Source organism: Heptranchias perlo, chromosome 31 (assembly GCF_035084215.1).
Source record: "Heptranchias perlo isolate sHepPer1 chromosome 31, sHepPer1.hap1, whole genome shotgun sequence".
Lineage (NCBI taxonomy): Eukaryota > Metazoa > Chordata > Chondrichthyes > Hexanchiformes > Hexanchidae > Heptranchias > Heptranchias perlo.
This window is the reverse complement of record NC_090355.1, coordinates 24360142-24373277: the sequence shown is the minus strand read 5'-3', so window position 1 is coordinate 24373277 and position 13136 is coordinate 24360142. Positions and strand designations below refer to the sequence as shown.

The 13136-nt window shown below is 45.4% G+C and overlaps 1 protein-coding gene across 1 annotated transcript in view; it reads left to right on the top strand.

Annotated features, from left to right (window-relative positions):
- The window catches only part of garnl3 (GTPase activating Rap/RanGAP domain like 3), a 281725-nt gene that overhangs the window by 227504 nt on the left and 41085 nt on the right, over positions 1 to 13136 (top strand). Inside the window, exons 19-21 of the mRNA XM_067969493.1 lie at positions 3268 to 3366; positions 10462 to 10578; positions 12094 to 12269. Coding sequence (XP_067825594.1) covers positions 3268 to 3366; positions 10462 to 10578; positions 12094 to 12269 — 392 coding nt within the window. The remainder of the gene's footprint in view (positions 1 to 3267; positions 3367 to 10461; positions 10579 to 12093; positions 12270 to 13136) is intronic.

Here is a 13136-nt window from a genome sequence, read left to right as displayed (position 1 = left end):
TTGTTCTCCGCCCTCCCCCTTTCCCTGGCTCTGTACTTGCTTAAAAATTGTTTAATCTTCAACTTCTTCCAGTTCTGACGGAGGGTCATCGACCTGAAATGTTAACTCTGTTTCTCTCTCCACAGGTGCTGCCTGACCTGCTGAGTATTTCCAGCATTTTCTGTTTTTATTTCAGATTTTGATTCTGATTCAGCATCAACCATTTGTTGCTGTGTAGTGACCTCACTTGTGCATGGATCAGTATTACCTGTTTCTTTGTACCGTTCAGTTCACACGATTCATCCACTTTGCCTCAACATTTATTGCAGTCAGATTTAAAGTCAAATTTGAATGCCTGATAAAGACGGGATGTAGCACAGTGAGGATAAAGCACATCACTATAATTAATAGACTGACTCATTCTTCCCGTTTATTGTTGTGACTGTTGACTTGATGATTGTGTGCAACCAGCCCATTCTGAATAGAGAATGGAACCCTTTGGATTCCCAGTCTGCACCATTGCCGTTTGTAGCATAACAAATGTAACTGAGATTTTCACACCGAGCTGATCAACAAAGTATTTGTGGCTTCAATCTTTGACACTGAATAACATCGGCTCTATTGTGAAACCTAATTCTCATTGGAAATGTGCTGGAGAAGTCATTATGCTTCCCACCAAGTCACAACCTGCTCTCAGCGCTTAAGAGTTGTTTATCACAAGGCCGATCGGTTAGCATATTTACGTCTTGCAGCTTGTAGCATAGTGACACTACAGTAAACAACGTGCTGTAAAGTTATTGGAGCTTGTGGGTTGGCACAAGATAAAACTCGGTTTCAATATTCCATTATGTAGGGTGTAAGGAGTAGAACAGGTCTCATCAATGAGTGGCCTGGAGTAATTTTAACTTTGTGAACTCTGTTTCCGATATAAAGTGGCAATTTGTGTCGTTTTATTCAGTGTGCTGTTCTCCAGCAGCCTGTAGGTGCTAATTGAAAAGTTTCTTTTCCATTGTGAGTTTGTGGGATATGTCCCCATGACTAGAGGAAGGCATTTTTGTTTTAACAACCCTGTTGTTTCATATTTCTTTTGTTTAAGTTCAGTGTTAAATTGAACAGATTTATTAAAAAATATATCACCTTATTTTCAACAATAGAATTTCTCACATTCCACACATTGATTTGAAATGTAAATATATTTTATTTTAAAAGTCTATCAACAAACTTTTGTTACTTTCAATAAGTAGGTCTGCTGAAACGAATACACTTACACACACCTGCACATGCGCACACTCAAACACACACACAAATGCAAACACACGCATGCACAGATGCACACACGTGCACACACACACAAACACACACACACACACACACACGTGCACCAACTTCCTGGTCCATATTCCATCTATTTTAGTGAGATGGACTCTCTTTGGTTTTACCAACTGCGATTAGTGTGAAACAAAGATTTTAAATATTACTAATCTTTCTTTTACCAAGTTGGAGATTCAATGATAACTTCTCCTTTCTGTGACTGAATGCTAGAGAATATCCAAACCTTAAAATTGGTACCGAGTAACTTTACATAGTCTAGAAATTCATTTAATTGAAATGAATTGCCGGTGGTGAAGCCCTGATTGTGCTGGCTGGAGGATGTGGTGTGAGGGGAGGGGTCGGTGAGGGGAGGGGATGTACTCTGATTGTGCTGGTTGGAGGATGTGGTGCGAGGGGAGGGGTCGGTGAGGGGAGGGGATGTACTCTGATTGTGCTGGCTGGAGGATGTGGTGCGAGGGGAGGGGTTGGTGAGGGGAGGGGATGTACTCTGATTGTGCTGGTTGGAGGATGTGGTGCGAGGGGAGGGGTCGGTGAGGGGAGGGGATGTACTCTGATTGTGCTGGCTGGAGGATGTGGTGCGAGGGGAGGGGTCGGTGAGGGGAGGGGATGTACTCTGATTGTGCTGGTTGGAGGATGTGGTGCGAGGGGAGGGGTCGGTGAGGGGAGGGGATGTACTCTGATTGTGCTGGCTGGAGGATGTGGTGCGAGGGGAGGGGTCGGTGAGGGGAGGGGATGTACTCTGATTGTGCTGGCTGGAGGATGTGGTGTGAGGGGAGGGGTCGGTGAGGGGAGGGGATGTACTCTGATTGTGCTGGTTGGAGGATGTGGTGCGAGGGGAGGGGTCGGTGAGGGGAGGGGATGTACTCTGATTGTGCTGGCTGGAGGATGTGGTGCGAGGGGAGGGGTCGGTGAGGGGAGGGGATGTACTCTGATTGTGCTGGTTGGAGGATGTGGTGTGAGGGGAGGGGTCGGTGAGGGGAGGGGATGTGCTCTGATTGTGCTGGCTGGAGGATGTGGTGCGAGGGGAGGGGTCGGTGAGGGGAGGGGATGTACTCTGATTGTGCTGGCTGGAGGATGTGGTGTGAGGGGAGGGGTCGGTGAGGGGAGGGGATGTACTCTGATTGTGCTGGCTGGAGGATGTGGTGTGAGGGGAGGGGTCGGTGAGGGGAGGGGATGTACTCTGTGCTGGCTGGAGGATGTGGTGTGAGGGGAGGGGTCGGTGAGGGGAGGGGATGTACTCTGATTGTGCTGGCTGGAGGATGTGGTGTGAGGGGAGGGGTCGGTGAGGGGAGGGGATGTACTCTGATTGTGCTGGTTGGAGGATGTGGTGCGAGGGGAGGGGTCGGTGAGGGGAGGGGATGTACTCTGATTGTGCTGGCTGGAGGATGTGGTGTGAGGGGAGGGGTCGGTGAGGGGAGGGGATGTACTCTGATTGTGTTCTCTGCCCCTTACGGTGCAGTTCACTTTTGTGTCAATCTGAGCAATCTGTGTCAATCTGTCCTAAGTGTTGATCTGCTGCCCCGAGCCCAGTACAGTATTGGGATGTGAACACCCCTCCAGGCAGTATAACTCCAGCCTGATGCAGAGCCACGTCACACAAGTACCTGCCCGGTACAATCTTTAAATCCTTTTTTTGTTTTAATTACATTCATTTTTTTTTAAAGTTGTAATGTTACGGCTTTGATACAAGCTGCAAAATGAATGCAGTGCTCTCAGTACTGCAGTGCGTTCGAATGGAACCTGCTGATGTTCAGGCCTGGTGTCGGGCATCCCAGCGAGGCCTTAAACAGTCATCATTATTGTGTTTATTTTACTTTCCAAGTTATCGTTCCCGAAACATTTTGTTCTTGTTTGATTTGCTTTAGCCAACAGGGAAAGGGTTAATTTTTTTTCAAGTTTTTTTTTTACGGTCAGGACATGTCTAATTTTAGCACTGGTTGTTTCTTGTTTATGTAGAGGGCCAGACCCCGGTGCCAGTCTTTGACAGGACGCTGTTGGTGAAACAGATGGACATTTTGGAAACTCAGGACCTTTTGCTCAGCAGAGCCGACAAAGGTAAACCGCAACGGGCATTAACATGCAGGACCAGCCTTCGGCTGACCAGAGTGGAAGACATGCGAGCATGCGGGCGCATTTTATTAAACCCCCCGAGAGACGCATTGATGACGCCCCCCCTCTAGAGCTTTCCCCGACGCCATCTCTCCCGAATCATCTGATTAATTAAAACGCAGGGGGATGTGGGGCTATCTGTCTGCCTGCAGAAGTGTGACGTTATCCAGTGAAACCAAATTGATGGCTGCAATTCCTGATGGGAAGTTGTATTAAGCCGGTCTCATCAAAGGGTTTTTTAAAAATTTATCGCATTGTGCTCATTCATGCTCACATACAAGGTTTATTATTGTGTCAATTACAAAAAGGCCCAACAGTGAACCAGCTAGCTGCAGTGATTGTAAATCTGCAAGCTGCTTTGAAATCATAAATCTTAGCGTTGAGGTTTAGCATGTATAAAAATGAATGGCTTTAATGAATGGGTGTATGGTATTAGTTCAAGATTTCTTCATTGGTCTCTACATATTTGTATCAGGTAATGGTTAAGGGTATGGAGGGTTCACAATAGACCCTTAAATGACATGGTTATATAAGCATTTCTTGCTGCTGGGTCTTAGAGTGGAAAACTAAAAATGCAAGGAACACTAAAATATCCCACGGTTGTATTAGCTGCAGGAACTTTACAAGTTTTAGAACGATTGCTATATTATCACTTGCATCGACTTAAAGGGCTATTTGTCGTGCCCTTATAAGGTTAATATGCCCCTGTACAATGGCAGAATCCTGGAAGATTCAGTCTGATAAGTTCATGAGGGCATGTAAATAGGACAAATTGCAACTATTGCATGGAGCTATCCACATTTCTAGCTCTGTAACTGAGGCGCAAATGTATATAATTAAATATTAACGTCAGCACCTTTAGTCCTGCCGAAACCTGTTCTGCACTTCTGACCTCCCCTTAACTGTCAAGAGGTGGGAAATGTCGTGTATTTTAGAGCTGGACGTTTTGTAGCTGCAGGGACTGGAGGAGATGTCGGGAAGTTCATATCAGTGGCAACAGCTGATTTCATATCGAAACCCTTGGATACCATCACAGCCTCCCACGGCCTCTAGTGGTCTGTGTGTGATTAGGGGCGGCCTGACGTGCTGAAGAGGTCTTGCTGCCCTAATCAGCAATGGGATCCGCATAGTTTGGCATCAATTTAACACATGAAGGTCACGGAAATGACCACCACCTTATTTACAGGGCTACCCCGGACCTGCCTCGCTGGGACATCCTGGATTAAGGTGTCAGCCTCGGCTCAGTGGGTAGCACTTGTGCCTCTGAGTGAGAAAGTTGTGGGTTCACAGCCCCACTCCAGAGATTTGAGCACAAAATCTAGGCTGACACTCCAGTGCAGTACTGAGGGAGTGCTGCACTGTCGGAGGTGCCGTCTTTCGGATGAGACGTTAAATCGACGTCTGCCCCCTCAGGTGGATGTAAAAGATCCCATGACACTATTTTGAAGAAGAGCAGGGGAGTTGGACAATATTTATCCCTCGACCAACATCACTAAAAACAGCTTATCTGGTCATTATCTCACTTGCAGTGCACAAATTGGCTGCTGCATTACAACAGTGACTACACTTCAAAAATACTTAATTGGCTGTAAAGTGCTTTGGGACGTCCTGAGGTCATGAAAGGTGCCATATAAATGCAAGTTCTGTCTTTTCTCATAGATTGAAACCTGTGTAATGAATATCACGCAGCTGATAATCACGCAGTGGGGCGGGGGGAGCTGCCGGGAGTTGGCAAGTCATATCTTAAAACTGCAAAAGATTGTATGATGTTAAAAGTGGCTCTTGTTCTCACATCTGAATAAATTATGCAAATTCAGAAGAATGTATCCCACAGCTTCTATAGTCATACTTACGGTCAAAACCCTGCTGCGTTCGTTCTTGTTTTAACCTTGCACTGAAGTATCCTAGTAGGTACAGCACAGGAGGAGGCCGTTCGGCAGAGTAAAAGGACTAGGCAGGTAGAGCAGGAGTCCCCTGGGGCCATCTCCCTCTCAAACTTTGGATACTGTTAGGGGGAGATGGCTTATCAGGGGAAAGCAGCAAGAGCCAAGTTGGTGGCACCATGGGTGGCTCTGCTGCACAGGAGGGGAGGAATAAGAGTGGCAGGGCTATATTGATAGGGGATTCAATAGTAAGGGCAACAGATAGGCGTTTCTGCAGCCACAAACATGACTCCAGGATGGTATGTTGCCTCCCTGGTGCTCGGGTCAAGGATGTCATGGAGCAGCTGTAGAGCATTCTGGAGGGGGAGGGTGAACAGCCAGTAGTCGTGGTCCATATCGGTACCAACGACATAGGTAAAAAAAGGGATGAGGTCCTGCAAGGTGAATTTAAGGAGTTGGGAGATAAATTAAAAAGCAGGACCTCAAAGGTAGTGTTCTCAAGATTACTACCAGTGCCACGTGCTAGTGAGTATAAGAACAGGAGAATAAACCAGATGAATGCGTGGCTGCAGGGATGGTGTAGAAGGGAGGGATTTAGATTCCTGGGACATTGGGACTGGTTCTGGGGAAGGTGGGACCTGTACAAGCGGGACGGGTTACACCCCGAGCAGGACCGGGACCGATGTCTTCGCGGGGATGTTTGCTAGTGCTGTTGGGGAAGGTTTAAACTAGAATGGCAGGGGGATGGGAACCTGAACAGGAAGACAGAGGAGGGAGAAAACAAGGATAGAAACAAAAGACAGAAAGGGAAGAAGCAATAGTGAAAGGCAGAGAAAACAAGGGCGAAAAACAAATAGGGCCATAGAACAAAATAAAACTAAGATGACTAGCAATCTTAAAAAGACAAGTCTAAAGGCATTGTGTCTTAATGCGCGGAGCATTTGCAATAAGCTAGATGAATTAACAGCGCAGATAGTTATTAACAATTATGACCATCTGTGCTGTGATTTCGGAGACATGGCTGCAGGGTGACCAAGGATGGAAACTGAACATCCAGGGGTATTCATTATTTAGGAAGGACAGGCAAAAAGGGAAAGGAGGTGGGGTAGCGTTGTTAGTAAAGGAGGAAATCAATGCAATAGTGAGGAAGGATATTGGCTCGGAAAATCATGATGTGGAATCTGTATGGGTGGAGCTAAGAAACACCAAGGGGCAGAAAACGTTGGTGGGGGTTGTCTATAGGCCCCCAAACAGTAGTGGAGATGTGGGGGAGGGCATTAAACAGGAAATTAGAAATGCATGCAAGAAGGGTACAGCTATAATCATGGGTGACTTTAATCTACATATAGATTGGTCAAACTAAATTAGCAATAATACTGTGGGGGAGGAATTCCTGGAGTGTGTACGTGATGGTTTTCTAGACCAATACGTTGAGGAACCAACTAGAGAACAGGTGATCCTAGACTGGATATTGTGCAATGAGAAAGGATTAATTAACAATCTTGTTGTGCGGGGTCCCTTAGGGAAGAGCGACCATAACATGATAGAATTCCTCATTAAGATGGAGAGTGAAGTAGTTGAATCCGAAACTAGGGCCCTGAATCTAAATAAAGGAAATTACGGAAGTGTCAGGTGCAAGTTGGCTGGGATAGATTGGGGAACTTTACTAAAAGGGGTGACGGTGGATAGGCAATGGCTAATATTTAAAGAACGCAGGAATTACAATAATTATTCATTCCTGTCTGGTGCAAAAATAAAACAGGAAAGGTAGCTCAACCGTGGCTTACAAAAGAAATTAGGGATAGTATTACATCCAAAGAGGAGACATATAAAATTGCCAGAAAAAGCGGCAAGCCTGAGGATTGGGAGCAGTTCAGAATTCAGCAAAGGAGAACAGAGATTGATTAAGAGGGGAAAAATAGAGTATGAGAGTAAACTAGCAGGGAATATAAAAACTGACTGTAAGAGCTTCTATAAATATGTCAAGAGAAAAAGATTAGTGAAGACAAATGTAGGTCCCTTACAGTCAGAGATGGGGGAAATTATAATGGGGAACAAAGAAATGGCAGAACAATTAAACACATATTTTGGTTCTGTCTTCACAAAGGAGGACACAAATAACCTGCCAGAAATGTTAGGGAACCAAGGGTCCAGTGAGAGAGAGGAACTGAAGGAAACCAGTATTAGTTAAAAAAAAATAGTGCTAGGGAAATTAATGGGGCTAAAGGCTGACAAATCCCCAGGGCCTGATAATCTACATCCCAGAGTACTAAAGGAAGTGGCCCTGGAAATAGTGGATGCATTGGTGATCATCTTCCAAAATTCTATAGACTGTAATAGTTCCTACAGATTGGAGGGTAGCAAATGTAACCCCACTATTTAAAAAATGAGGGAGAGAGAAAACAGGGAATCACACACCAGTTAGCCTAACTTCAGTAGTGGGGAAAATGCTAGAGTCTATTATAAAGGATGTGATAACAGAACACTTGGAGGGCATTAACGGGATTGGACAAAGTCAGCATAGGTTTATGAAAGGGAAATCATGCTTAACAAATCTACTGGAGTTTTTTGAGGATGTAACTAGTAGAATAGATAGGGGAGAACCAGTGGATGTGGTGTACTTGGATTTTCAGAAGGCTTTTGATAAGGTCCCACTCAAGAGGTTAGTGTGCAAAATTAAAGCACATGGGATTGGGGGGAATATACTGGCATGGATTGAGAATTGGTTGACAGACAGAAAACAGAGAGTAGGAATAAACGGGTCTTTTTCATGGTGGCAGGCAGTGACTAGTGGGGTACCGCAGGGATCAGTGCTTGGGCCCCAGCTATTCACAATATATATCAATGATTTGGATGAGGGAACTAAATGTAACATTTCCAAGTTTGCAGATGACACAAAGCTGGGGTGGAATATGAGTTGTGAGGAGGATGCAAAGAGGCTCCAATGTGATTTAGACAAGTTGGGTGAGTGGGCAAGAACATGGCAGATGCAATATGACGTGGATAAATGTGAGGTTATCCACTTTGGTTGTAAAAACAGAAAGGCAGATTATTACCTGAATGGTGATAGATTGGGAAAAGGGGAGGTGCAACAAGACCTGGGTGTCCTTGTACACCAGTCACTGAAAGCGAGCATTCAGGTGCAGCAAGCAGTTAGGAAGGTGAATGGTATGTTGGCCTTCATTGCAAGAGGATGTGAGTACAGGAACAGGGATGTCTTACTGCAGTTATACAGGGCCTTGGTGAGACCACATCTGGAGTATTGTGTGCAGTTTTGGTCTCCTTATCTGAGGAAGGATGTCCTTGCCATGAAGGGTGCAACGAAGGTTTACCAGACTGATTCCTGGGATGGCAGGACTGATGTATGAGGAGAGATTGGGTCGATTAGGCCTATAGTCACGAGAGTTTAGAAGAATGAGAGGTGATCTCATCAAAACATATAAAATTCTAACAGGACTAGACAGACTAGATGCAGGGAGGATGTTCCCGATGGCTGGGGAATCCAGAACCAGGGATCACAGTCTCAGGATACGGGGTATGCCATTTAGAACCGAGATGAGGGGAAATTTCTTCACTCAGAGGGTGGTGAACCTATGGAATTCTCTACCATAGAAGGCAGTGGAGGCCAAGTCATTAGATGTATTCAAGAAGGAGATAGATATATTTCTTAATGCTAAAGGGATCAAGGGATATGGGGAAAAAGCGGGAACAGGGTACTGAGTTAGACGATCAACCATGATCATTTTGAATGGCGGAGCAGTCTCGAAGGGCCGAATGGCCTACTCTTGCTCCTATTTTCTGTGTTTCTATGTTTAAGTCCCAGAACCACAGCTGTTGAGCCCAGTTGGGGCAGGAGCATGAAGGTTTAAGGCAGGGAGATGCATTCAGGCCGGTGGCAGGAATATTTTTTTGGCCAAAAATGGACAACTTTCTCTCCTTTTCCGTTAGTGAAACTTCCCACGGAATAAATGTGGTCGTTGCAGCAGTGTGAGGAGGAGACCCTGAGTCCTCACACTTTTCCAAGTAGCTTTGTATTAGATCAAAGGGCGCTTTTACACTGCAGCCTGTTGTAGGTGCATGGGTCCTTCTCTATTGGCTGCTGTACACCTTCCAGCAGCCTGTAGCGTTGCACACCCAGAAAAGTATATGTCTACAATTCAGCCACTGGGATGAAGGAGCCAGTTTCAAATGCAGTGCAAATTGTTAACGTGAGAGGATTTTGATCGGATGAGATTTTTTTTCTCTCTCACCTTGTAATTTCTTATTTCTTTTTGATTTACACTGGATGTAATTGAAAAGGGAAAAATGTAACAAATGGCTGTTGTCAGGGAGCGTCTGCTTTAGTGTGAGTGTGAGTGAAAGTCATTTTGACTTTGGACGATAGCGTAAAACGAGTGATTATCGGATCAGCAGCCTGATTTTCATTTTCATGGACTTCAGAGATATCTAACGTGCGGCTGATCCAATATCGCCCATTTTACACGATCGGTCAAAGTCAAAATTACCCCCCTCCCCCCCCATTTGTGCCCCTGCCATGCAAACAGATGCATAATACTCCTTTGTATTAAAAGTAACAATGAATCGGGGATGAGTTGTACCACCTGCGTTCCTAAAACATGAATTAGGCGGCAATAAATATGCTGGAATTTCCTCCTCTCTTCTACCTCAATGTGTAAATATTTGAAATGGAATAATGCAACTTTTTACTCTCCATCTAACCAGGTATGGTAGTGTAGTGGTTATGGGAGTGGACTAGTAACCCGCAGGTCATAAGTTCAAACCCCACCGGGGTAAGTTGTGTATCTGAATTCAACATGATGTTTCATGGGTCACTCATATCCTCCCAAGGGCCTACCTAGCAAGCCACTCAGTTGTAAAAACAATTGCTACAGAGAGCAACTAGCAATCGGGAATAAAATGCTGCGCTGCCCACAGCCTGAGATTTATAAAAATTGTTACATCAAGACGGGCCCCAAGGTAACAAAAAAGCAACCTGCCTTTTTGTTTGCTTCCGGTTTCTCATTCCCTCGCTCTGCCTGGATGGAATCCAATAAGAACAGATGTAGCTGGCACACTGAAGCTGCAATTAAGAATGCTGCCGGCCTTTTCTGCTTGTCAGTAGATGCACCTAAGCAAAATGTGTCGCTTCTTCCCACAGGGAAAGATGCACGTCTGTTCGTCTTTAGACTGAGCGCAATCAAGAAAGTTCTGGAGGAGAAACAACTGGTGAAGAGTAAATCCGATTGCAAGGACAACAAGCTTGAAAAAACGAAAGGTAACTTGTATTGATAATTGGTGCCACTCAAAGACATGTTTCTCGGAGCGAGGGTTACAGAAATGTTCTATACGTTTTTCTACCAGCAAATGAGGGGGGTAATTCCCCAAGTACCAAGTGTGGAGCTCCCGCAACAAAATGATGGCAGCCAGATTCTCTGGCCCCATTCCCTGCGGGCATGGCTCCCTGCGGGCATGGCTCCCTGCGGGCATGGCTCCCTGCGGACATGGCTCCCTGCTGGGAGTGCAGGATCATGGAATTACCTCGATAGGGTGAGATGAAGTAAGGTGGGAGGAGGCTCATTTGGAGCATAAACACCACCACAGACCAATTGGGCCGACTGGCCTGTTTCTATCCTATAGAATTCTATGTAATTGAATAGTACGTCAGTCACTAGCAAACTCATTTCAGGTTGCATTTACACTACAGCTGTTGCATTGGTGCGACACAAAACACATGGCTTTGGTTTTTCAAGGTTTACCAATCAGCTGTGAAATTGTGGAACCTGTACTCTTTGAAATGTTAATACATTTATTGGATTAAGCATGAGTTTCTCACTCAGTAACCTGTAGAATTCAAATCTCATTTAATGATACTCACCTAGAAAAGGCCATCTGCAATATTGGTGGATGAAAGTTTGACCTATTTCGATGACATTTCTCAGTTTACTATTTTAACAGAGGCATTAAAACACTTATTTAGAATGGTAAAATGGGAGTCACAGGGTTGTCGTTTAAACTTGTCAAGTGTTCACCCACTAATATTGTCAACAGTCATTTCTAGACCACAGTTTCTTTCAGATAATTTGAGGGGCAATGGTTGTGGAAGTGCCATTCTGTGTGGAGTATTAATTGAACATAAGGATCACCATACAGAGCCACCCCAGCATTGGAGGTGACCAGTATAAAAGTGCCACTTTGGAGAAAATTGCCTAAACACTGATTTTTCCAGGTGCACTCTTGGGCCCCTCATAGCATTGTTTGCAAGTTGATAAATTACCTTATAAATCTGTAATCTTTTTTAAACCAGTAGTTGTAGGGAGTCCTTTGGATTGTACCAATATTTGCAGGGGGATCTCTGAGATTGTACCAATATTTGCGGGGGGGGGGTCTCCGGGAGTGTGCCAGTATTTGCGGTGGGGGGGTCTCCGGGAGTGTGCCAGTATTTGTGGGGGGAGGGGGGGTCTCCGAGATTGTACCAATATTTGCAGGAGGCCTCTGGGATTGTATCAATATTTGCAGGTGGCCTCTGGGAGTGTGCCAATATTTGCAGGAAATCCCCCACCTTTCTCTAAGTTTGAAAACCCATGCCTTTCGAAGAAGTCAAAAAAGATGGGATTTTCCATTTGAGTCATTTTAAAACATTGAAAAGACCAGAATGTTTGAAAGCAGGTATTGACATGATGGGATAAGTGGTCAAGGGGCCACACAGCCTTCACGGTGGAGTGCTAATGCATTTGTATCTTGACACACCACAAACCTGTCACTTTTTATTTCTTTTGTTTTGCTTTAAAAGGCTGCCATTTGTACGCCATCAACGCACATCTCAGCAGCGAGCTGCGGATTGTTGTGGCCATTCGGAACAAGCTACTGCTCATTACGAAGAAAAACCTCAACAGATCGGACAGCTTTCCAAGCCTCCAAACGCTTACATCTGCAGACTCGCCTGTAGAGGAATTCCAGTACATCAGGGTAGGGTTTGGTAACTGCAGGGATTTCACCCCTGCATAGGTTTCAGAGTTGGTTAAAGTTGAACTGATTACTGGAGCGTTGCTTCACTTGCAGTATCAGGGATGAACAGGGCCCTCCTATGGGTAGTGCAGCATCACCGCGAGGACTGAAGTTGGTAGTACAATGTCCAGTCTGTCCTCAACTGTGTCCTTTTGCTGTGAAGGAGCTCTAACTGAGAAAAGTGTTTCCAAATTAGGGGTTTTTGATAGCCCTGTTTCTGAGGTAGTTCTTCACAAGTGATTGACAATTTTTGAGGTTGCTGTTATAATCTAGTTGCCACATTGTGTCAGAAGGCACAGTAGACGTCTGATAGGATCAGCTGTCTTCTACATGGGGGGTTGGTGGTGAGAGAGCGACAGAGAGTCACTCTGGTAATTCTCTTTAACCCCCCCCTCATTTGTCCTCAGACATCCTAGCCCTGACCATCAGTTGACTCACTGGACCCTGTACAGACTGGACCTGTTAGAGCAGCTGGAGGACCAGAAGGGCATGTTAACTGAGTTTCCAATTGAAGGTAAAGGTCTTGAGGGCACCATTTGGAACAAATGGGGTTTCATGCTCAATCCATGATTCAGACAGCTGAGGGATCTAGAAAAGCCCCAACATTGCACATTGCCCATTAACTATGAATAGGCTGGAAATTTAGCCCTGCCAGTTGGATGAGGTCTGTCTGCTGCTGATGACGCCACAAGTATAATCACCCCAGTATCTGAGTTGGTGTGTGGAAAGGAAAAGACATGTGATGCAGGGGATGAAATTGAGGGGGTTGTGGTGGAGGAGCATGTGGCAGAAGGTTGTAAGACCCCCAGCTAGTGCCCCCCACTTTAG